This window comes from Anoplolepis gracilipes, chromosome 13, assembly GCF_047496725.1.
Source record: "Anoplolepis gracilipes chromosome 13, ASM4749672v1, whole genome shotgun sequence".
Classification (NCBI taxonomy): Eukaryota; Metazoa; Arthropoda; class Insecta; order Hymenoptera; family Formicidae; genus Anoplolepis; species Anoplolepis gracilipes.
Window position 1 is genome coordinate 1160631 of NC_132982.1, and position 26358 is coordinate 1186988.

General features: G+C 39.7%; 4 protein-coding genes across 4 annotated transcripts; 1 reads left to right on the forward strand and 3 right to left on the reverse strand.

Moving 5' to 3' along the window:
• The first annotated feature begins 2629 nt into the window (after positions 1 to 2629).
• LOC140672790 (uncharacterized) lies at positions 2630 to 3220 on the forward strand. Its single transcript, XM_072905206.1, has one exon. The coding sequence runs from the start codon at positions 2630 to 2632 to the stop codon at positions 3218 to 3220; it is 591 nt and encodes a 196-aa protein (XP_072761307.1).
• Positions 3221 to 5743: 2523 nt separating this feature from the next.
• Positions 5744 to 7450, reverse strand: LOC140672745 (uncharacterized). Its single transcript, XM_072905127.1, has one exon. The coding sequence runs from the start codon at positions 7448 to 7450 to the stop codon at positions 5744 to 5746; it is 1707 nt and encodes a 568-aa protein (XP_072761228.1).
• Positions 7451 to 7511: 61 nt separating this feature from the next.
• On the reverse strand, positions 7512 to 8309 carry LOC140672746 (uncharacterized). The gene has a single exon (XM_072905129.1). The coding sequence runs from the start codon at positions 8307 to 8309 to the stop codon at positions 7512 to 7514; it is 798 nt and encodes a 265-aa protein (XP_072761230.1).
• A 42-nt stretch (positions 8310 to 8351) lies between these two features.
• Positions 8352 to 13113, reverse strand: LOC140672747 (uncharacterized). Its single transcript, XM_072905130.1, has 4 exons — positions 13010 to 13113; positions 12118 to 12299; positions 8981 to 9418; positions 8352 to 8914 (listed from the first exon to the last, which is right to left on the reverse strand). The coding sequence occupies exons 1-4, from the start codon at positions 13111 to 13113 to the stop codon at positions 8352 to 8354; spliced, it is 1287 nt and encodes a 428-aa protein (XP_072761231.1).
• Positions 13114 to 26358: the final 13245 nt, after the last annotated feature.

Here is a 26358-nt window from a genome sequence, read left to right on the forward strand (position 1 = left end):
AACCAGTTTCAGGAATATTTTTAAGTGTTGTTAATATGATAGCAAAATATAATCCAAAGTTAAAGGCACATATCAATAGTCATAAAAAAGGAAGTATATTTTATTTCTCTCCATTAATCCAAAACAAATTAATTGAAATAATGGAGACTGCTGTTATAACACAAATTATTAAAGAAATAAAAATTGCTAAATACTTTTCTATTTTATTTGATTGTATCCCGGGTGTATCACATCAAGAACAAATGTCCCAAATTTTAAGATATGTGAAAGTTTTTAATGGAAAGATCATAGAAGAACATTTTATAGACTTTATTCACTCTCACGAAAAAACAGGTGACGGATTAGTCAATGAAATTTTACAAAAGTTGAAATCAGACGGGTTAGACACTGCAAATGTTTGAGGACAGAGTTATGACAATGGAACTAATATGAGTGGAAAGTACAATGGCGTTCAAGCTAAAATTCAACAAATCAACAAATATATTCGATTTGTACCATGTGCAGCACATAGTTTAAATCTAACTGGCGTAAATGCTGCTAGTGTTATATCAGATATGGTAATGTTTTTTTGGCATTGTCCAAAAATTATTTACATTTTTTTCTGGATCGACAATACGATGGTAAGTATTAATGAAAGATATCAATATATCTTTGAAATGTCACGCTGATACTAGATGGTCGTCCAAAGCAAAAGCAGTAAATGCTCTGTACACTCAACTTCCACAAGTTGTACTGCTTAAATGTTTTGGCTTCTGGTTCTTTTAATGCAGAAACAATTGCAATAGCTAAACTTCTCTTAATAAGCATTAATTTTAAATGTGTACATTGAACGTATGGACACGAATTTTGACAGCTATTGATAGAGTAAATCAAAGTTTACAATTAAAAAATATCACTGTAGACAGCGATACAAAAGTGATACAAGGATTGACCAAACCGATTCATTTCAGAGATGAAAATTTCGAGAATATCTTTAGTAGGGTTATAGGGGGGGTTCTAACCCAAAGGAGCTCGAGGGAAGTGCGTGGGGGGCGTAAGGGGTCTGACGTTACGGGGGGGAGGGTCCTACTCACGTTCGAAAACAGATGTTTATCTTTGTGATTGATTTATAACCGGGGGGGGGAGAGTACTTTAAAAGCCATAAAACTGTTTTTTTCTAATTTTTATGACTATTTTATGACCATTTTATCATTAGGATTTTAAGCGCCGGCGTTCGGCAGCTTTGTACCCTCCCGGAAAATCTCCCATAAAACGGCATCTTCCTTATTATTTTTTAAGGAAGAATTGCAACTGCGCCAACGTTCGGCTGCTCGAACATATAAGTGGGCGCTCTAGAGCCCATAAAACTGTTTCTTTTCTAATTTTTATATTCAGTAGGATATTATGGAAAAAGAGATTTTAAGTATCGACGTTCGGGAGCTTTGCACCCTCGCGGAAAATTTCCCATAAAACTGGAGCGAAACATCTTCCATAATTATTAAGGAAGAATTGCAACTGCGAGGTGTTTATCTTTGTGGTTGATTTATAGCCGAGAGCACTTTAGAGTCCATTAAAACAATGTTTCTTCTTTTTATGGACATTTTTGATTAGGAATGTTGTAGTAAAAAAATAGAAATTTTTGGCCGATGCTGCGACGAACATGTCGGAACGTTTTTATAGGTGCAAAAGCGTTGACGTTTGGTAGCATGTGTCCTTAAGACATTAGGCGAAATATAAGAAGAATGAGAGCCCGTCAAACCATAGTACGATTTGAAAGCACATAGATGTAACTGTGGAAAAAAAAGTTTAGTGGTTACTATCTAGTATTAGAATTATTAGTGACACAATAGTGAATAAATGGAAAATATTAATTTCGAAGCGGTAATAGCGAGTCGTCAGACGAAGATCACGCGTTGTCGGACGATAGTAATTATATTAGTGATTAGTGATACCGATTTTGACAACAACGTAGTGGAAAATAAACAAGTCCGTACGCAAAACCAACGTAAGATTTGGGCTATACACTTTTATTATTCAACGGGTGGTGCTCTAGCTCTCTGTGCTTCGTGTATAGACACCTTTCGAGATGACATCGGAGTAATGTACGAAATACGGAAACATTAAGTTACATCGCCCGATGAGGTTGGATATGCGATGGTGCAGCAACTGTGGAATTTTATTACATATAACAATGTCGCGTAATATGTGTTATGTTTGCATACAAAAATAGAGAAAAAACAAAATAAAAAAAATGGAAAACGTGGAGCAGAAAGAACGTGATTTGTTGGAGCGTTCCCACCAAGTCACCACATTGGGCGAATATTTTGGATGGCTGCAGCATTGCGAGGAGTTTATCGAAGAGCTTGAAGAACGCAGCCGTGTCAAGCGTCCGCGACTCTCAATCAGAAATAGACAATCTTTGGTGACAAGAATTGCGCGACTCGAGGGTGCAAAAACTCGATTGCAGTTTATATCCAGTTGTGGTGATTATAGTAGTGACAATAACGCGGAAAGACTCATATGGCGAGAGATTGATACGGCGTTTGAGAGCCGCATCTTGACTGGTGCGGTTATAAATTATAATCACATCGAACCTCATCAATTTTTGGAAGATGCGAGTGACATTGTGCTCGAGCACGTGTGAGACGTTATGCAAAAACACAACAGTGTGAAAGTAAATACAGTGTTTAACGGCGAGTTTGTGGCGGACGATAAGCATGCCAATAAATCAATCAATACGAGAAACTGTGAACTCTTTCATACATCCGATTTACGCGAGTGGTATGAGCGGCAAGTCGTCGAGCCCACCCTTGCATCGCTCGAAGAATTTCAGGAACGCGACAGCGGATGGGCATTATCGCGTATACTAAATTTGACTGTAAATATAAATAAATATAATTCTATGCGCACCGGATGTTGCGTGCAATTACCGCGAAAGATAATAATGAAACAAGCAGTAGTTAACGTGCAATCCAAAGACAATACATGTTTTACGTGGGCGGTGATGGCTGCTTTGTATCCAGTTGAAAGACACACAGACCGACAATCATCATACCCGCATTATACAACAGTATTGAATCTCCAAGACATTGAGTTTCCAGTCACTCTTAATCAAATTAAAAAGTTTGAAATTTATAACGATATTTCAATCAATGTGTATACCATCGAAAACGAAAACATTGTCCCTATTCGCCTTACGGAGCAAAAGAGGGACAAGCACGTCAACTTGCTCTACGTGTAAGATGCGCAAGATATCGGACATTTTGCATGGATCAAGAATATGTCCAGGCTTGTGAGTTCGCAACTCAGCAAACACAAGACTAAAAAATATATCTGCGATCGGTATGTATATTTAATAAAACTGTCTAAAAATATTTAAAACAAGGATAACAAATTGTAACTTTTATTTTACAGATGCATGCATTATTTTTATTTGGACGAGAAACTACAGTCGCATACAGTAGACTGTGGAAAGATTAATGATTGCGCTATCCGGTTACCAAATGATAAGGTGGCTCACATTCACCAACTACAACAGGAAGCAGCGAACTATCTTTCGTCGTGTATGCCGACCTGGAGTGCGTTTTGGTGAAAAAAAAAGAAAATTTTTATCAACATCACCATGTATTTAGTATCGCTTATTATGTACATTGCTCATACGATAATTCGTTATCTGCGTATCATTCTTATCGCGAAGCCAATTGTGTTGCATGGTTCGCCGACGAACTTAAAAATTTGGCGCAACGTGTAGAAAATATTTTAACAACCAATATCCCCATGGTAAATTTAACGCAAGATGAATGGAAAGAATTTCGAAGTGCGACTCAGTGTCATATATGTGAGAAACCATTCGTGCAAGATGATACGCGATTATTGTCATTTGATCGGGCGGTACAGAGGTCCCGCGCATTCAAATTGCAATCTAAATTACAAAGAATCTTTTTGCATTCCAATAGTATTTCACAATTTATCCGGTTATGATTCTCACTTTATAATCGAGGAAATAGCCACATCGTTCGAAGGGAGAATCGATTTATTTCCGATAACAAAAGAAAAATATATTTCATTTACAAAACATGTTAAAGATACAAAAGACAAACGGGGAAATCACATTAAATTACGTTTCACAGATTTATATAAATTTCTTAACAAGTCTCGACAAATTGGCATCTTTTCTGAGCAAGGATAAACTTAAAATTTTACAATCGAAATTTAAAAATTTATTCACCGAAGATTTCAATTTATTAACAAGAAAAGGCGTCTTCCCGTACGAGTACATTGACTGCGTAGATAAATTGCAAGATGCGTGTTTACCATCGCGAGAATCATTTTACAGCTCTTTGACTGGTAACACAGTATCCGAGAGCGATTATGCGCACGCTGAGACTGTGTGGAAGCGATTCTCCATTCGAACGCTAGGCGAATATAACGATCTGTATTTAAAAATCGATGTCTTGTTATTAGCAGACATTTTTGAAAATTTCCGCGAGAGTTGTATCAAGAGTTATGGGCTTGACCCGCGTATTACTATATTCTTCCCGGCTACACATGGGACGCCATGTTAAAGCATACCAAAATTATATTTGAATTACTCACAAACATTGACATGGTTATGTTTCTCGAACGAGGTATACGCGGTGGTCTGAGTCTGTTTGAAATCAAGGAAATGAAGGATATATAAAAAAAAAGAAACCAAAAAAAAGGAAAAAAAACAATTATGTAATTATATCTAAATGTACAGATAGGCGGCGTCAGGAATAAGAAATGAGAAAAAGTCAATTAATTGGTAATTGTGTAAAGAGATTTTATTAAAATATTGATGAGTAAACGTTAGCTCTTAAATTAAATTATTTGAAGTAAAAAATAAACTCATAATACAAGAGAAAATATAAACTATAAAAATTATAGCTGAAGTTCAACTTGAATAAAACGAAAATATATATCTTTTGTTCGTAAATATTTCAACGAAATTAACGAATGTAAGAGAAAAGAAAACAAAAGAAATTAATTGAGCTCAAGTGTAAGTATTTATCAATAACGAATAGTAGCTTAAGAATACTAAGGTCCTGTAGATTCGAACTCAATCTATATACAGATGAACCTTACAAAGACGAGAGTGTAAGAAACACGTAGTGTTATTGAGAGAGGCAAACATAGATCATTTAACCGCACGTACCTTATGTACGACAGTTAATATGAAATGTTGAAAGCTCTGTAAGAGTTGCAATTATGAATTAACTGAGATTAGAGAAGTGTCTGTGAGATCCGTTCTGATCCTTTTAATCAGAGCGAGACAATCAACCGCAGATCTCCAGACGAACGCAAACCTGAGAGAACTTTCTGACGTCGTTATTGAGAATTGCGGCAATGGCGATGAGAGAGTTCACTGACTTGTTTCGTAGAAAGCAATACATTCCGCTCAAGTGCCTGAGAAATCCAGAGGCGCCTCTTCAGTTATCAGAGATATTTCAAGAGATTCTCACATCTATGGATGTCTTGAGATGAACGTCGAGACGATCAGAGATTAACACTTTTCGCAGTCGGAAACTGTAGAGAACACTTGTATACGACAAACTCAGAAAACGTAATGGCGAATGCACTGAGAACGAGAGAACGAAGGGGGGAAAGACGACACGAGCGCTTGCACACAAAGTGCTCGAAGAGCACTTGTGTACGGCGGAAGTTCCGCGTACTTTTGCTGTGTTTGTGAGGCGCTAGATTTGAACATTCCGCCCGCTTTCGTTAATGAATATTAACGAATGAGTCAAACACATGAAAAGGGAATAGGTAGAGGGCAGAGCTTAGTGATAGGTCGCTTGAAGGTAGATGTATGAGTACGAATGGTCACAACTCGTACCTTACCGTCTTTCCCTGGATGGGTATGAGTCACTCTACCTAGCGGCCATTTTGAAGGAGGGTACCGTTCGTCAACGACCAAGACAAAGGAACCTTCTTGTAGAGGAGGAGTTTCCTTATTCCACTTATAAATGGCAAGATGTCGCTGTAGACATTCCTTCGACCAGTGAGCCCAGAAGCTTTCCAACATCTGGCGAGTCAATTGCCATCGAGAGAGATGTGAAATCTTTTCTGATTTGAGTGAAGGTTCTGATATTGTGGAGAGACTGCCTCCAATGAGAAAGTGAGCTGGAGTCAGTGCCTGGAGATCGTCAGGATCATCAATAAGAGGACTTAGAAGTCGAGAGTTTAAAACTGCTTCCACATGAGTAAGGAACGTTGACATTTCTTCATATGTTAAGAGTTGATCTCCAATAACTCGTCGGATGTGATGTTTCACAGACTTGACTCCGGCCTCCCACTTTCCGCCGAAACGCGGTGCTGCTGGAGGAATGAACTTCCACTGAGTTCCATCGTTTGCTAGCAAAGAAGCAGGTCCTTCCATTTTCTTCAAGGATGAAGAGAAGAGTCCTTTAAGCTGGGAATCAGCTCCTTTCAAGTTTGTTCCACAGTCATTTGTTAAAGTAGAGCAGATTCCTCTTCTTGAGGTGAATCTTTTGTAGGCGGCAATAAAGGCATCGGTGGAGTAGTCAGTCACTAGCTCTACATGAACAGCGGAAGTTGAGAGGCAGACAAATAGAGCTATATATGCCTTATAGGTTCGTGAGTTCCTTCCTTTCCAATTTTTTAGATTGAACGGACCAGCGTAGTCGATTCCAGAGTTTAAAAAAGGTCGAGAAGGAGTTACCCTTTCGGGAGGAAGTTGCCCTATGATTTGTTGAGCGCGTTTTTGTCGATATCGTGCGCAGCGAACACATTTCAGGATGAAAGACCGCACTGGCGTTCGCCCTCCAACAATCCAGTACTTGTTCCGAATCGCGACAAGGCGTGATAGAGATTTCATTTCTTGAGCAAATGACGATTCTTGAATGCTCTTGCTCCAATAAATTCTTGCGGTCTCCAGTTCTTGAGTAGTGAGAGGAGGTGTGAATTTTCGAGATCGACAAAAGAGATCGATAGCTCTCATACATAATGCAGTAATGCGAAGTAGTCGAGTAAAGCTCGAATATTTGTCGATTAAATTCCACGGTTTGATTGTCTCAGTGTTAATGACATGAACTTGAGATGATCTTTCCTCCAGATTTTCTTTTTGATGTACTGATTGAGGTTCTTGAGGCCAGGTTGAAATATGCTGAGAGAGCCACGGTGGTCCAGCCCACCAGATTGTGTGGTTGAATAATTGATTAGATGTCAGACCTCTAATCGCACAGTCAGCAGGATTGTCTACTGGAACAAATCTCCATACTGCCTGAGGTAAAGTTTCGTGTATGTTACAGACTCGGTTGTAGACAAAGTCCTTCCATCTGGAGGGGTGATTATAGATCCATGTGAATACAACAGCTGAGTCAGTCCACAAGGAGACATGAACGTGTTTGAACTTCAAAATGTGCAACACTCGAAAGACTAAATTGGTTAGTAGAACTGCGCCGGATAGTTCAAGGCGAGGAATAGTCATTTTTTTCAGGGATGCGACCTTTGTCTTTGAGCAAATTAGTTGCGTAGTAATTTCTCCTTTTTTATTCGATAATCGAACGTAAATAGCAGCATATATGGCACAATTGCGATGCGTCACAGAATCCATGAATCTCAACCTCACGTCCTGATTGCAAACTAATCCACCGTGGAAAATTGAGCTTAGAGATGTCTTGCAATAGCTCCATAAACTGAATCCATTTTTTAGATGTTGATAGAGGCAAAGGATTATCCCATCCAAGTTTGATGGACCAGAGCTCCTGCATGATTATTTTTGCTGTGATGGTGACGGGAGCTAAAAGCCCGAGTGGGTCGAAAACCTTGGCTATGGTTGACAAAATAATTCGTTTGGTGACGGTTGATTGAATAGAGGAAGCAACGGAGAATTGAAAAGTGTCGGATAATGAATTCCAACAGAGTCCAAGTACGTGAATCATTGTTGAGTCTTCAAATTGTATGGATGTGGATTTAGCTTGTTGTTCTGAAGGAATGGAACCAAGGATTGCTGGGTGATTGCTGATACACTTTTGGAGAGGGGAGCCGCCCGCTTTGCACAAGAAAGTTAACTGCTCTACTATTGCTTGAGCCTGCGAAATCAAATTGGCGCCACCGAATATGTCATCGACATATCTCCCGTCCTTTAGAGATGGAATGGCCAGAGGAAAATTTGCGCCTTCGTCTTCTATTAATTGGTTGAGTGTGCGTAGAGCTAAAAAAGGGACACAAGCTAACCCATAAGTAACGGTTGTTAATTGGTAAGTTACAATTCTTTCATCTTGGTTGAACCAAAGAATACGCTGGAAATTCCAATCCTCTTCGTGAATCCTAATTTGGCGATACATTTTCTCTATATTGGAAGAGAAAACGTACCGAAATTGTCGGAATTAGACTAAAACATCGAACACATTAATCTGAAGTTTTGTTCCAGTATGAAGGAGATCGTTCAGAGAAGTTCCTGTGTCGGTTTGGCTTGATCCATTAAAAACCACTCTGAGCTTGGTGGTCGAGCTGTTTTTTCGAAAGACTCCGTGATGAGGTAGATAATAAATTGCTGCCGGTTCTGGTTGAGAAAGCGGAACACGTCTCATGTGGCTTAATCTCTCATATTCATCCAGAAACTCTGAGTAGGCTTGCTCATAGTCTGAGTCGTTCGCGAACTTCCGTTTGAGGTTTGACATCATCCGTAATGCCCTTGACCGAGAATTTCCTAGCTTTGTTGCAGAATATTTAAAGGGCAATCTTACTATGTAACGTCCTTGATGATCACACGAGTGGGTTAGCTGATAGTGACGTTTGCATTCTTGTTCGCCGGTTGATAATGAGGATGTGGTGAATGAAGGTACCTCTTCTAGTTTCCAGAATCGTTGAAACACGTCGTGAAGCTCCCGGTCAGCTGAAATGTGATATCCTTGGAACTGATTAGGCGATGAGTTGATGTTAACTAGACCTGAGATTATCCAACCGAGCTTTGTTTTTTAGGCGATTGGCGAATGCGAGTCTCCTTTAATAATGCCGTCTTCGATAATTTGCGAGTAAACATCGGCTCCTAGTATAATATCAACAGATCCAGGAATAGCATAATTGTAATCAGCCAGTGAAAGGCCTTCTAAATGCGGCCAAGTCTGGTTTTGAGTGTTTGTAGATGGAAGCGAGGTTGTCAGTTTCGATAAAATATGTGCTGTTATAGGGATTTCAGTAATAGCATCGAAGCGAGATCTAATCCTGAATTCCGTTGAGCCCTTCGTCGTGTTTGCCTTTTTTCCACCTATTCCGATTAAAGAGATAGAAGAATGACTCCTGGGAAGATGAAGCAATTGAACAAGATATTCTGATATGAGTGAAATCTCAGAGCCCTGATCGATTAGAGCTCGAGCTTTTTCAATTTCACCATTCGGTCCAACAACTAACAGTTGAGCAGTAGCCAGCAGAACAGAGAGAATCTTGTTGATTTCTGTTCAATTGAAGAGTGCAGTACCAGATTTTCTGTTGATTTGGAACAGGTGGCGGAGGAATCTTTAGACGTTGATGTTGCAGAATTGACATTAGTAGCTTTAGAACTATTTCCTTGATGGATGGTCGTGTGGTGTTTGTGCCTGCATTTCTGACAACGCTTTGTTATGCGGCACGTGGCAACTCTGTGAGGTCCAAGGCAATTGAAACAGAGTTTATTTCTGTTAATGATGGCTAATCGCTGCTGTACGGATTTTGAACTGTACTGTAGGCAGTTTGAAATGTAATGGTCAGAAGAGCATAACGCACAAGAGCTGGGTTTATTAGCATAAGTGTTCTTTGTTCTTCTTTGGAAGTGAGCTTAGAATTTTGATCTGAGCAGGCTGGAGAGTCGGCACACCGCGAATTTTTGAAGTTCTGGGAGCGCTACAAAATTAATAACATTCATGATGAAAGTTATTTATCGAGATTGCTGAAAGCAGTAGTCGAATTCACCTCACTCTATATATAATTTATTATATATTCGAAAAGAGTAATTTCATATAATTTTCTTAAATTCATAATAAAAAGTTTAATTATATAGAACTAGAAATTAATAAAAAAGCCCAAAAAAAACATAGAAAATAATAAAAACCCCAAAAAACTACAAAATAACTACAATAAAAAAAAACTATAAAATAATCAAAACAAAAAAAACACAAAAAATATAAAAACAAAAAAAATGGGACCATAAAGCCACTACGTCCACGTCGTTGGTCCTGGGTAAAGCCAAAAGTGGTCAATGTATTTAAAATAATTAAAAATGGAATATCTCACAAAGGGGAGCAGCTGGGATTTGCTGCTTTTCAAATTTTTAACCTACAAATGTTTTAGAATCTTCCTGTGAGACTCGTTTTTGGATCCATTTTTGTCAAACTTCTTTCACCTTCAGGACCACCGTGACCATTTGCGAAACAAAAATTGCTCTAAGTCCGTACGACGACAAGCGATATATCGTACAACTACTGATACGTTACCGTGAGGACATTAAAAGATACCTTTATAAAATATAATGTGTGTGATTTTTTTTCTTGTATGCGTATTTCATATTTTATATATTGTAATGACTATTGGAAAGGATGTATTAATAAAGATTTTGTATATTTCAAATATTTCATATATTTTTATATTAAATACATTGTATTTCTTATAAAATTAAATTACATGATCCTTATGTACCCAAGAATTTTGCGAACTATCAAATCTCAGCCATTTCACGTAAAACCTCGTAACACCTCCTGCGCAGTACTTTCTCCACGAGATACACATCTGGATAATTCGCGCGATGCAACTCGTCCTCCTAAAACGCTCCAGCGATAGATTTTTTGCGATAATCCTTGAGTAGATATATTACGGGATTAGTATGCTGCACTTTAAAAATCTTAAACACCTCGGTTGTCCAATTTGGTGTGCAACCCTTTTCGAAAAGTTTTTTGTATTTACTAACGCGTACCAGGTCACCTACTTTGAACTTTGCATAAGCAGCAATTTTTATACTATTGTATACCGTATTTAAAAGTCTATCAGCGATCGTGGGAGTGACATCGATAGGTCTCATATTGATAGTGCGATGTTTTCGCGCGTTATATTCTGCAACGAGTCGAGATAACGCGTCGATCCACTTGTAAGTTCCGTTCAGCGTAAACATCTTCCACATGTCGTTCTTCAGCGTGCGATTGAATTGCTCGACGACAGACGCCTTCAATACTGAATATGTGGAATAGTGATTAACGTTATGTTTCCGTATAAACTATTGCATATCGGTATTGTAAAATTCCTTCCCGTTATCAGTTTGCATGTTTTTCGGACATCTCTTGCTATCTCGAATTATTTTGGCGATTGCATCCGTCTCGCTTCCACCTTTACTCTTGAGTGGTACAGCCCATACATACTTGCTCAACACATCGATGACGGTGAGTATGTAGTGATAACCTTTGTTGATACGAGAATACGGACGTATCTTGACGATGTCGGCTTGCCACAGATCATCGTATCCCCGCACTATGACGTGTATTCGGGGAAAATTTTTTCTCGCCGGCGCGTGCAGTTCGTTCACCAACTGCCGTCTCTTCAAACTATGTTGGTTCTTTGCTTCGTCAGTTTTTCTCGATGACCGTTTGTTCGCTTTTTTATCACTCATTTTCGTTTATCGTCCTTTAATAGCCGTTCTTTATGTTCTGCTTGCGCATTTTGACCCGTTCTTGACCAGTTCTCTATGTTTTGTTCGCGTTTTCTGACCTGTTCTTGATCTGTTCTGACATGTTCTTGACCTGTTCTTGACCCGTTCTGACCTGTTCTTGACCTGTTCTTGACCTGTTCTTGATCCGTTCTGACCCGTTCTTGACGTTTTTTTTTTTTTTTTTTTTTTTTTTACCAAGCAATGGGAGGAGAGAATGCATTTAGGCACACCCCCGGGTCCTTCCGAGGGTAGTGTTGGATTCACCCGGCCCGTCAGCGCAAACGCCCGGCCGGTCCTACCAACTAAACTCTCCCCCCCGTGGGCGGGTGTTGAAACCCGCCCACTGCAAGTAAATCCTGCTAACTCTTCTATGTGTCCGGGCCATGGGCACGCGTGAGCACTCAACTGCGACCCGGACAGAAGATAGGCTTCTGCAGCCATCGTTGTAGTCATCCTTCTGTGTTGTGCTTCTGCTTCCTAACTGGCAAGGATTTTCTCAGGGACCAGGGATGACGAGTTTAGGTCCAGGGAGGAGCTTGAGGTCTTCTTCATCCAGTTCTTGCTGTTGTAGAGTCCATGGGAGGATAGATCCTCCTCCTCAAGTCTTCTAATGATGGATCTGGATGCCGGAAGTGGTAACAGGACCGTCCTTAATCCAGATTCTCTGTTTTGGAACTTCTATATCTCAAGCTGAGACATAGATTCCCATACTCTAATTACCTATTGACTGCGTTAGCCAATATTGTAAGCTATGTACAAACTATTTTATAGTTTTTACTTATGTCTACTTATATACTACTAATGTACTACTATTATATATATAATTATTACTACATATATCTACTAGGAGGAAGCTTCTCTGCTATTAGTTTCCTAACCCCGCATGTATGGTTACCCATGCGGTGGCTAGAGTCTAGTCCCTTCTGCTTACATGGAAAACAATTAATGAAGTTCGGGCAATCTCTGACTCGATGTCCCTGTTCCCCACATTTGTATTAACACCCCGTTTTGTCGATAGAGGACTTGCATCTGTTCTTGAAGTGGCCGAATTCCCAACATTTAAAACATTAGGGAGTTCTTGCATCCAAAAGTTCTACACGGGCCACTGTCCACCCCATTTGGATCCTAGGTGTTGCTGCTATTTTAATTGCCGATGCTAATGGACATTGGATCCATGTCATGAACAACCCGATCCTCATGGGTCGGATGTCCCCTATTTTCAGTTCACTCCTATTTTCAGTTCACTGTTCTTGACCTGTTCTTGACCCGTTCTTGACCTATTCTGACCTGTTCTTGACCTATTCTTGACCTGTTCTTGAACCGTTCTTGACCCGTTCTTGACCCGTTCGTAGCCGTTCTCGATTCGTTTCTGACCCGTTCTTGCGTTGTTCACCGCCGTCCTTCACCCATTCGAAAATCGTTCCTGACCCGTTCGCAGTCGTTTTTGACTCGTTCGTTCCCGCTTCTGACCCATTCATAGCCACTCCTGACCCGTTCGTAGCCTCGTTCACAGACGTCTTTTGATCGATCGTAGGAGTTCTTGAGTTGTTTGTAATCTTGATTGTAGCCGTTAAAAACATGTTCGTAGCCTCGTTCGCAGCCCTGTTTGAGATGCTGATAGCCTCGTTCGAAGCTGTTGCAGCTGCTGCTGCTGCTAGGTCGTTCACTGCCACTGCCACTCATTGTAGTTGGATAGCAGTTTGGTAATTCTTCGTAGCTGTTCGCAGCCGTTCGATAATCCTTCATAGCTGTTCGATAACCGTTTGATAGCCGCTCCTAACCCGTTCACTGATGCTCATTCAGGTTGATAGCTGTTTCTGAGTTAACGTTAGCCGGGTGTTGAAGTTTGTTTAGCATAATCTGTATTGCTCGCACGTCCTTCTCAAGCGAAGTCAGCTTTTCGTCTGATTCTTTCTGTTGATTCATTAATCTTTTAACGCAAGACTCCACGTACAGTTTGTTAACGGCATCGGTGTCAGCCTCAGGTTGCGCTACACGGCGGACCTTGCATCGAAGTCTGTAACAACGCGGCACAGAGCGTTTTCGTGCACATAACTTTTTACCAATTTATCCCAAGAACCGTTTATGTCGGTTGCATCATTTCTTGGATCGAATAATCCAAATTTGTTGATAGGCATTTTTTTCCCGATGCTTCGTAAAGTATCACCCGACGCTGATTGATTGATTAGTTTTGTCGAGACACCATTTAATTTATAATAATTCCTGCTTCGCGAAGTTCCTCGATGATCGACTGAATCTCGTTGTTGTGAGCGTTATGACCAGCTTGGCGCGAAGCGTCGAGCAATCGTAGCCGATCCACTAACTCGTCATCCCAGTGCACGTAATCAATCATATTGTTGGTTAGTGTCATAGCGCGAGGCATAGATACCCCCCCTCCAGATTTTGTATTTTTCGATTCGAGCGACATCAACGATGCAATTATTTGTTTGTACTTGTATCCCCTGTTACCCTTCGAATGGCCCTGCGCATCATAATCGCGTCTATGCGCGTTCGTCACCAATAATATGCTCTTGTATTTTTCCAAATCGTTCCCCCTCGTGTAAAGTTCGTCATCGGGAATTCTCTTGAAGATCAACTCGTACAATCCTGGCGTTCCAATGTACCGCACGTTGTCTATGGTAATAGTCATCTTTGTCGATGTCGAATCGTTTGTTGCCGAGTGCATTTCATTCTTTCTGTCAAAATAGACTTCATACACATGATCAATCTCGTGATTTCTATCGCTACTGAGTAAAGCGCCTATATACTTTTGCCCAAGTGGTCCAAAGTACTCCCGCAACGTTTCTTGACCTTCCGGCGTTTGTAACTTGTTTTGAACAAACGATGTTTCGAGCATGTTGCCCGAGGTTTCGAAAACATTTTCGTTTACGCTTGTTGGTGCGGCTAACGGCGTAAAGACTATCAACGGTATTCATACAGTAAAACGTCCGATCGTTTCCTTTTTTTTGGTGTCGCATCTTCCTCTTCCTCTTTCTCCTCATCTTTATCCTCTTCCTTCTCATCCTCCTTGTATCGCTTGATGAGTAAGATTTTAATCTTTGCGCTACTCTCCGACTTATTTTTCACCGCGATCGAGTTGTCGACAATCTTTCAGCGGCTCGATAATAGGTTTAAAATGGGTCTTGACCGCGATATCGTCATCGATATTACAGGTCTTCAAAGCGCGATGTTTCTTGCGGATCGATTCGCTCGTTTTCGCAATCTCCTTCGCCATCTTTTCACGCTCGCGAATATTATCGCTCCCAGCCATATCGGTAGAGAGTGTTGAACTCTCGCGTTTCACCCCTCACGACAAAATGTAGACAACGACTAATCGTTTTGTGGTATCGCAAACATGTTAAATCCGTTTCTATATCGCCCGTTTGTAAGCAAGCTATTGTTGTCTATCACGAGAAATCCATACTTTTGCTGCCAACAAGTACGACATAACTCACTGAAATCCTCGTATGATATGTCGGTATTCACGTGATCGTTGTACACGTGTTTCAAGTTGGTGCCATCCTATTTAAACAAAATTAGCAGGTTCGTGTTGTCGCGTAAAAGATGTTTCGGTATTCTCGCGTATCTCTGGCAAAGATAGAAGCAGTCGACGTTCGAGTGGCGTCCCATTGAAAAATATTCTCTTATCGTATTTTGTTTGTCGCACGCCACGTTATAGAAAACGAAAATCGAGTTTGGACGTGCTTCACTCGATGGAATGACGTCACTGTTATTGGAGAATGTAAAATAGCCGATTTCATCGATCGACGTTAACAAATTCTCTAGATATCAATATTTTGGCTATTGCAGTGACTTGGAATACACGTACACATTTTCAAAGCGAACGCCGTGCGGGCTTTCTATTAAACTAATCAACACGTTACTTTTACCACAATTCGAGGGGCCGCAAACGATTTCGCGTATAGTATTCGGCAGCATCGTACCGTGTCTTACGCATCTCCGCTTTGTCCCCCATCAAGCGTAATCTGGCGTCGTAATTTGTCACGCGTATCGCGAAAGGTTGTCGCACGAATTTCATTTTCCCACTTCCGATTCGGATCGCACGCCTGTCTATTTTTAGCTGCGCGAAATTACAAAGTGCTCAGTAACGAAAAAATTTTTGTTCTGCTATCAAGTCCTTACGATATTCTCGATTTGAGTGCCGAACAGCTACAGTTTGTATCTAAAGCAGTTTTATTGCGAATGTGTGGCAATCACGTCCACTACGTGTGGGACAAACTTTCAGAATACATAAAGGCGGATTCAAAGATTCAGACCTATCGTCGCTGTTTCGAACATTACAATCGACCATGGCAACAAACGCACATTGACAATCCAGCGCCGATGATAAAAGATTGTCGTAAATGTCATCGCAAATAGGCAGAGGTCTATTAAATTGTGCGATAAACGCACTTCCTATCGAATTGCATATTCCTGGATATCAGTTTTGTGGTCCGGGCACGCGGCGTGCCGTAAACACTATATAGCGTACTTTCGGAGTAACGATTTTGCCGAAAGACACGCGGCGGATAGGATACTCGCCAAGAAGGCGCAAACTCGCATCATTGCGAAAGATTCGTCTCTCGGTGAGAGAGCCGCAGCCACAGCTGTCTGGACAGCGATGAAAATCAAGACGAAGTTCGGTATGGGTCTAAAGACGAAAACGAAGAAAAAGACGGTAAAAAAACGAATACTTCCGGTAGAGAAACGCGGGGGTGTATTACCGATTCTACCAGTGTTGGGCGCTCTCGGATCCCTGATTGGTGGAGCGGCTGGTGTAGCAAAGATGGTGAACGACAGAAAAGCTACACAACGTCAGTTTCAAAAGATGCTACGTCACAATCGCGCCATGGAAGGTCGCGGATTGTATCTCGCGCCATACAAATACGGACGAGGAGTCTCAATGAGAAAGAAGAAGAAAAAAAAACGTCAAAGAGACACTAAAAATACCAGAGGGCGTAACTACCAACATACAATTGCTGCAACTAGCAAAACGTATGCACATTCCTTAGTTTAGAGGTGTTTTTGTGCGTGACTCTTTACCGATCGGTGGTATATATCGAAACGAGAGCGGCATCATAAATTTGGATAACGCTAAAGGCTCGGGTACTCACTGGGTAGCGTATGCAAAGAGGGAGAATCGCGCTAAATATTTTGACAGTTTTGGCAATCTTCGACCGCCGAATGAATTGGTGCGATATTTAAATGTGACAAAAATAGAATATAATCATACATCCTATCACACTTATAATCAAAGCATCTGCAGACAATTGTACTTGCAGTTTCTCCGAGCGGTCGATACACGCGAATTTAAAGACATACATTACGCTATTTAACTTAGCATTCGTTAAACAGTTTGGTCAACATGTCTATGAAATTCACGCTGACTGGAAAGAGCAGTGTTCTCGCGGCAAACTACTTTCCCAACGTAGATTTAAGCGACAGTGAATGCGAGCTCGGTCTAGCGGATTTTGAAAGTTATCACACGATATCGAACGTGAATTCCTCGAATAATAAATTTTACTTTGACAAAGACGATGCCGAAATTACGATTCCTGAGGGATCGTACGAGCTGCAAGCGATACATGAATTTTTGAAACATACAATTTCACGAAAACGTTCGCAACAAACAGTTCGTGATGGTGATAAAAAACACACTGACGACGACAATGACTTTGTGGCTGGAGAATGGCCTATAGTGCTCCGCGCTAATTACAATACGATGAGGAGCGAAATCAAATGCGCCTACAGAATAAATTTTAGCAAGCCTAACAACATTGGATCGCTGCTAGGATTCTCGAACCGTATACTGCAGCCGCGAAAATGGTACGAGTCGGACGTGCCGATTAACATTATTAACGTGAACATTGTCCACGTCGAATATAATGTGACCGCGGATGCGTACAATAACGGCAAACTCGTTCATACGATACACGAATTTTCACCGAGAATACCACCAGGATATAAGATATCGGAAACACCGGCGCACATCATTTACCTACCGATCATTGTGCGGTGCATTACGGAGTTACGCGCTGTCGACCAGAAAGGACGATTACTCGATTTTCAAGGAAAAGAGATCACCATTAGATTGCATGTACGGCGGCGGCAAAATTAGTGTGATGCTCGTGTTGAACGGATCGAAAGACGTGAGAGACAACATAATCTTTACTATGCCAGTGACAACAACATCGACATTTGCTAATATCCAATCATGCGGCACTAAGAAAAAGAAATTGAACGCATCAAACGTTGCGTTTTTACAATCTTTGGGATTCGTAGTGCGAAACATTTGAACGATGACTGACATTCTCAACATCACGGACGAACCAATCTTTGACGATCGCATCGTCAAGATTGAGACTCACTCCTACAACCCATTCGCCAACACAACGTTCGGACACATTGACGAGATAAGAATACCTATACAACAACAGGATCTGTATACATTGCCATACCACAGTATATACAGTAGCGCAACTCTGCCGATTTTGTGTTGGCCAAAATGGAGTGCGCATGCGCGAAATAAGGGAGTTGATCCAGTAACGCTATCTAAACTTGTCTCTCACTCACTCTTCATTATTTCATTCTCTCTCTTTTTTTATTCCCGACTGCTGCCAAAACCTAAACATAAAAAATAGAAGAAACATAAAAATAAAATATTTAAAAAATGTTAGTCACATTAAAAAAAAAATTATATACAGGGTGTCCCAGACTTACCGAATCACCTGTTAATGATGGATTCCTGAGGTCATTAAGAGACGAAAATCCTAATACCAAAATGTCGAGGCTACAATAGTTTTCAAATGGTAAGAGTTTAAAGTTGACCAATTAGCATGACAAAACTTCGCGCGCTCAGGCACGTCGCATATTAAAAGTGCCACCGCACTAAATTTAATTATCGACATTGAAATATTGATAAATTATGTATTTAATTTATTGTTAAGTTATTGTTATGTAGTAATGTTTATTGTTATTAAAATAATTGTATAAATTTATCTCCTTCATGTGCGGTTAATAAATTTTGGTATTAGAATATCTCCGCAATGATAGAAAATCCTCGTAACCACCCAATTACATTCAATGTCGATGTTGCGCGCGGAATTACGAGGATTTTTTGTCATTGCGGAGCTATTTTAATACCGAAATTTATTAACCGCACATGAAGGAGATAAATTTATAAAATTATTTTAATAACAATAAATTACTACATAACAATAACTTAACAATAAATTAAATACATAATTTATTAATATTTCAATGTCGATAATTAAATTTAGTGCGGTGGCACTTTTAATATGCGACGTGCCTGAGCGTGCGAAGTTTTGTCATGCTAATTGGTCAACTTTAAACTTTTACCATTTGAAAACTATTGTAGCCTCGACATTTTGGTATTAGGATTTTCGTCTCTAAATGACCTCAGGAATCCACCATTAACAGGTGATTCGATAAGCCTGGGACACCCTGTATATATTATAATACTCGTAATATTAAAAAAGATAAAAAACCAAAAGACAAAATTTTAATATTTTATTTTTATGTTTCTTCTATCTTTTATATTTAGGTTTTGGCAGCAGTTGGGAGTAAAAAGAGTGAGAGAATGAAATGATGAAGAGTGAGTGAGAGAGAAGTTTAGATGGCATTACTGGATCAACTCCCTTATTTCGCGCATGTGCACTTCGTTTTGGCCAACACTGACATCAAAGGTGCCGACAGGGAGTTGCGCTACTGTATATACTGTGGCCATACGAGAGTTTCTTATACATCGAGGGACAATTGAAGATAAACAAGCCAACTGCCGGATCCAATGTGGTACTGCAAAATAATTGCGTCGCATTCATGTTTGATGAAATTCGATACGAACTTGATAGCGTGGAGATTGATCGCAACAGAAACGTGGGAATAACAAGTATGCTCAAAAACTATGTAACAATATCATCTGATAAAAGTGTGATTATGAGAAATGCTGGCTGGAGTGAGCCAATTAGTGTGTATGGACACTTTAATTTTTGCGTACTGCTCTACATGTTATTGGGATTTTGCGAGGATTACAGACGCATAGTAATTAACGCTCGTCACGAGTTGATCTTAATACGATCGCGCAATGACAACAATTGTCTGCTTGGAGCTTCGACGCTGGAGCCTGTGATCAACATATTCAAGATACAATGGCGAATGCCACATGTGTTGTTGAGTGAAATTAAGAAGCTGTCTATGCTGTGCGCTCTGGAAAGCGGACGCTACCTCAGCATGGGTTTTCGCTCGTGGGATCTGTACGAGTTTCTGTTGTTGCAGCGTACAACCAAGCATTCATGGGCCATTAAGACCGCGACTCAGCTGGAGAAACTACAATACGTTATCTTTGCTCTGCAGACAGGCTGGAAGAATGTTATGTCCGAAGATACGAGTAAATTCGACGACTGTAAATTAACAAACGTGAAACTCTATCTGAACTCGGAATGTTATCCGTACGACGACATGAATCTGGATTTCGATAAAAACAGATGGTCGATTCTGTACGACACGTACGCGCGTTTTTGCAAAAACTATTACGGATACGAGTACCTCGAACCGAGTCTCACCGTCTCACTGTTTCTACATTACGGTCTGTTTGTGATCATCGATTGTTCTCGACAAAACGAATCGGTCAAGAGTGCAACCGTGGATGTGCGATTGGAATTTGAGTGTAAGGAGAATGTGTCTAATAATACGACTGCGTACTGTCTCATCATACACGATCGTGATCCAGTACAACCCGTTGACCAACGTTGTGCGCAAAATTACTTAAGTGTTTGCGACAATAATTTAGAGAGAGGGGAAGCAAGATATAAATCCAAGTGTTACGAGATGGTTGTCATTCTTCTTCTTAACTGACGAAGAGAGATCTCGTCATGTCTGTACCAACGTTTGATTACAACAGCTGTGGTTGAAAAAGAAGAAGATGATAAAATGCAGTGTATCGTATATGTTAAAGGATGCCAGAAACGAGAATGGCTTGCTAATATGCTCGGCGACGATGCGAGAGAAAATTTAATCATCGAGACCTTGGATGCTGATTACGACGATATCGAATCTCTAAATAATCTAAATGTTAAAAATACTATGCGATGCGGAAAACATGTTAAGAATTGCGCATTACAAAATGTATTCAAAATATTTAACTGGTGGTCGCAACGTCAGAAAGTATTGCAAGATTTGGAAAAATAAAATATTTAAACATTAATATGTTTTACCTCTTATTCCCCCTCCTCATTCCCTCCCTCCCTTACGAGTCGTTTAAGAATTCTTTTTTATCCGAGTATCGCCTCTCCCTTCTTCTAAAAATTTCAGAGCACTAAAGTATTCTAGAATCTCCCACCACATTTACCACTAATCTCCCCCCCACTACTTTGAAAAACGGGTGTCACGTATATTTGATTCTTCATATGGTCAGTGTTGCGTTAACCGTTCGTGAAAGTGGTCCCCTTTTGAAATGTGGAAATATATACTACGTCGAAAAAAGCAGCTGTGGTCCCAGCAGAACCGTGAATAATTACGTATCGAGTCGTTATGAAACTTCATCGTTTGAGAACAAATGTGACAAGTAAGTTTTTGTTTAACTTCTTTCTATTTTTCACAAATTGTTTTTTAAACTAATTTTATTTTTTATTTTTCTATAGTATTTCGTTAAAGCGTCGTGCTATTCGTATACTAGGTAGACGATACGCATTGACAGCCACGGAATTCAAATTCCTTGAAATTGGTATCAACGTGGGTCCACCGAGTTACGTGAAAATTGTCATAGGAGATCATTAAGGAAAGGAACTGATATTATCTCTCGAAACGTGGAAGGAATTCTACGAACAACGTCGCAATATTCACAATTTACTGCGAAAGGACTCTAAAGATACCTATAATTTTATAAGCGTTGGGCCGCTAATAGTGCGAGTTTATACGATTAACAACACCAAACTTATAAGTCTCGAATCTTTAAACGTACGCATGATGATGATTGAACCGACGTTACACCGTATGTTTGATCTCGAGCAATGCATTGATGTAACCTTTGATCGATTGGTTAGAATCACCGAGACAGTCGATACTTTACACAATTCTCCAATATCGCGCCCACTGTAACGGATAATAAAGAAGTATCAAATGTAATACGCGCCAGCGACGCCTTCAATAAACATCAACTCGTCGATTGCGAACTGGCAGCTTTAGTTTTTAGTCACAATATGTAATAATAATAAAAAAAATATAAAAGAGAAGAATAAAGTTTTTTAAATCTAAATTATGATATAATTTATTCGCACGCATTTCCCATCCGTACTTCCTTCCACCCATAAACAGTCCCAGTTCTCATACGTAGTTTGTTGCGGGGGATAACGTCATGCTGGGAAGGGAGAATGCGAAGCTAGGGACCGTGAATGAGAGAGCCAACACCTAAAAGTTAGATAGCGCGAGGCGAAGGAGAGCGAGAGAGTAAGCGCTAGGAAAGAAAGAGATAGCGCTACATTAAGGCAAAGAAGATGATGCGAGAACGCAAACAGAGAATTTTTTTTTTATATATTAAATATTAACTTATTAACTTATTATATCTAATTATATCTAATTATATCTAATATATGGAGGAAGAAGGATGGGGATTGATGAAAAAGGTGCAAGTAAGCAATATACGTATTTATCATAAATATAATTTTTATTTCAAAAAGTGTGTGTGTGTGTTTTAAATTTTGAAAGGTATAAAATATAAAATTTAAAAAAATATAAAATCTTATAAAAAGTCTAAAAAGATATAAAAAGTCTAAAATTAAAAAAAAAAACTAAAAATTTGTGGGAGAGAAGCGGAGGGGAAACTCGCGACGGCTGCTTCTGTAACAGAAAAAAAAATGAACATCTTTATTAGTACCGTAAAAAAAATATTTAAAATTTGAGCATATTATATCAAGATATTTACAATACAAAGGGCTCCTCTCCGAATAATCTGCAGAGGTAAAATACGTCCACGTACTTGTATGGGAAAAACTCGTCTAATTCTCGAGCACGGGGGCCATCACACCATAAGTCCTCGAATTCCGCATATTCGCGGCGGAAAGTCCGCACCCGACGCACCTCCTTCATGTGCGCTATAATTATGGGTGGGAGTCTATTGACCACGTCGCCAATTGGCCAGTTTAAAATGAGGCTATCTGATTGGTTAATCGTTGCTAATGACCCTAGGCATCGGTCGATATAAGTAACATTGGTCAATCGTGACGTGGTCAAACGGGACGCTCCCATAATTATAAGCGTATTTATGTATCCCGGGATGTGGTGGTAGAAACGAAATTCGTAAAGCTGTAAAAGATAAAAACGTATACATATAAATATATTATAAATATATTATAAAAGATAAAGCGTATAAAATAATAAAATAATAAAATAATAAAAAAACTACTTACATCGTCGAATAAAACGTCCAGTAGCTCGAAACAGAGCGCGGGCCAAACTCTTCGCCCGACGAAGTGAACGGCGATGGTATCGCCTATCAATCCTTTCGGGAAGTCTCAGGCGGTGATAGATAAAACCGCGTCGAGAAATGATAATATTTGCAACATCTTTTTTTTAACTTTTTTTAATCATTTCACTCGTTAACAGACAGGCACTTTAAGACAGCTCCAGCGAGAACTAGGTAACGTCTCGGTAAAAAAGGTAGAGGATGAGCATGGCATAAGAGCTAGTACAAATGCCTACTCTTCACAACTAATAAAAGCTGACGTGAATTCTATGGACTCTAAAGTGTCGCCGGCTATAAATCAATCATGCGTTTTTGCACCTTTAAAAACGGCCCGACCTGTTCGTCGCAGCGTCAACCAAAAATTTCTATTCTTTTCCTACAACATCCTAATCATAAAATGTCCATAAATTAGAAAATTAGAAAAGAAACAATTTTATGGACTCTAGAGCGCCCACTTATATGTTCGAGCAGCCGAACGTTGGCACAGTTGCAATTCTTCCTTAAAAAATAATAAGGAAGATGCCGTTTTATGGGAGATTTTCCGCGAGGGTGCAAAGCTGCCGAACGCCGGCGCTAAAAATCCTAATGATAAAATGGTCATAAAATAATCATAATGATAAAATGGTCATAAAATAATCATAAAAATTAGAAAAAAAACAGTTTTATGGCTTCTAAAATGCCCCCGGCTATAAATCAATCACAAAGATAAGATTTTCCGCGAGGGTACAAAACTGCAGAACGCCGGCGCTTAAAATCCTAATGATAAAATGATCATAAAAATAAAAAAAACAGTTTTATGGCTTCTAAAGTACCCCCCCCCCCCGGCTATAAATCAATCACAAAGATAAATATCTGTTTTTGAACGTGAGTAGGATCCTTCCCCCCCTCCTCCCGTAACGTCAGACCCCTCATGCCTCCCCCCCCGCAATCCCCTCGAGCTCCCTTGGGTTAGAACCTCCCCTTACCTCTACTTATAATATGTAGATGTTTGTAACAGAAAGTTTGTATTTTATTTTGACATAATATTTATACGGCGCATGAAAAATATAATCAGCTCACACGACTTCTATTTTTTATTTGCGTTCAAATATCCCGAAATGTCCTTACTTTCACATATAAAAACGAAATAAATTAAAAAGAAAAATTAAAAATTATTAATAACGTATTATTATATGTCCAATATTAGAAAAAAAAGAAAAAAAACATGAAGTGAAGCAGTCGTCGACGGGATCCAAACGCTCGCCGCCGGCGCAAAAATGAATGTGTGAGAGCCTCAATCCTCTCAGCTACGCCGCTTACTCGAAAGAGATTATAATGTTCCGCTTATGTGCGGCGTAGTTGCGTAACTCTAACTTTGTTTCGCAATTTCTCCTAAACAAAGGCGCATTGGCACAAACGGCTCTAGGGTTTTCATCACCTACATACAAGCTATCGAACGTACTATGACTCATTCGAAAAGCGATTTTCCAATGGTGGCATCTCCTTGTTAGTAGTTTTTTCATATCCGGTTCCATAAATAAAATCTCAAAAATGAAAGATTTTTATGACATTTTATCGATAACGCAATTTGCTCTTTCCAATTTCTATTTATCTACTTCATCTTTCTAATAGACATATCGCGCGAGTAATGAATGCAATTTATCCCACGATGTTCTCGCAAACACAGGCGATGACGGACAAACACGAATTTAGTTCTCGCGAGCAACAAGCCCGTTCCGAGATGCGCGCGATAATGCGACACAGATAGTGTACAACGTCCGATGAACAACGTGGGAAGGAGGGGAGGAAAGCAAATATCGGTGTGCCTGCATTATATAATGACACAGAATGGATTAATCCTACTGGGTGACACGACGCGGTAGCAACTCGGTCCGAGATAATAGATATACTTTTTCTTTGTTTCCTGTGCTCGTAATGGGCGCGTCTTGCAAAAAAACGCGTCTTCTTATCCTTTTTCTCCATCTCGTGAGATATACACATCGGTGGCTTTTCAAACTTTTTCCCTACCGGATGCAGAAGCGTGGCGCGCGATCGGAGACAGAGCTTCATGAAGATCCCAGGGTGTCCCGCTTACAATGCCGGCTGTAAAAGGCGTTGCTCTTTAAGGAAACTCCGGCCATCGCGTATTATTGTATCACAAACATTTGATATCGTACATTTTTCGCTTAAGAGAAGAAATGGTGGAAAAAATGCATAAAATGAGAAAGATTTTTATCAGGACATCATGAGATCATATTATCGAATAATTTTTATGATTATTTCATGAAAGAGCCTGTATTTTCTTTGAATTCATATTTTCAAAGTACAAACTATACGAGTTAATAAAATTGTTTTTGCTCGATCTTATTTTTGAAATAATAAAATCCTTTGACATTTGCGATTCGTTACAAAAAAAAATAAGTCGAACTAAATTCGCAGTAAAGTCTCATTTCTCCGAGATAAATTGCGTAAGGTCGCGCTGCGAGTCCACAAGGGGCAATAGAATCGAGGTGGCTGCAATCGAAAAGATCTTTGTTCGAACTCTTCTTTTCTCCAGTTCTGGGAGGGTTTTCTTAACGACCGTATCAATTCGAATTTTCTCCCATTCACGCGCGTCCTAATCCCACGACTCGATGACATTACGCGTCTTGTGTATCGGCCGTTTTGCCGAGACTTTTATGCAATACCTACATAGGACATAAATCGTGTTCTCCGGGGTCGTCTCGCCTCGTGCGCGAATGCATAACAACTACGGGAAATGTACGAACGATTTACGCGATGCGCACGTTTTCCCTTTTCTCTTCGCGTTATTTAAGCGAAGTGGTTCCGTTGAACACCCGTGCAGATTATTATCATACGTATGTATGTGTGCGGGCGAGTTAGGCTTAAAATAGATATTCTTGAATATGGATACTGAAATTTATAACATCAATAAATTTTTATTTTTCCATATAAACGCGAAATATTTTCAAACTTTTCGAATTTTTTATAGTTTTTTATATGAAACATATTAAATGCGATGGGGAGGAGAAAGTTAGCACCCGGATATAAAAATTCTTCCGCAGTGATTAGAGTCCTAGGCTCTTTTTAAAAAGTTTTTGTAATGTTTTTTAATAACAAAAGAGTTCTGGCAATTAATATCATTACACGGTTGGAAAATTTATGTTAAATTTAACACAACTCGTGTGAAAATTTAACAAGAAAATAATGTTAAAATAACATGTTATATATATTACTTTAACATTATTATAATGTTACATATGTT

What these genes read in the sequence shown, in the direction of transcription:
- LOC140672790 (XM_072905206.1), top strand. Translation starts at nt 2,630, where the DNA reads ATGCAAAAACACAACAGTGTGAAAGTAAATACAGTGTTTAACGGCGAG.
- LOC140672745 (XM_072905127.1), bottom strand. Translation starts at nt 7,450, where the DNA reads ATGACTATTCCTCGCCTTGAACTATCCGGCGCAGTTCTACTAACCAAT.
- LOC140672746 (XM_072905129.1), bottom strand. Translation starts at nt 8,309, where the DNA reads ATGTATCGCCAAATTAGGATTCACGAAGAGGATTGGAATTTCCAGCGT.
- LOC140672747 (XM_072905130.1), bottom strand. Translation starts at nt 13,113, where the DNA reads ATGAATGGGTCAGAAGCGGGAACGAACGAGTCAAAAACGACTGCGAAC. An exon ending in GGTGAACAACGCAAGAACGG is followed by an intron (nt 12,300 to 13,009) that starts GTCAGAAACGAA and finishes GTTCCAAAACAG; the next exon opens with AGAATCTGGATTAAGGACGG. An exon ending in CTCGCAAATTATCGAAGACG is followed by an intron (nt 8,915 to 8,980) that starts GCATTATTAAAG and finishes GGATAATCTCAG; the next exon opens with GTCTAGTTAACATCAACTCA.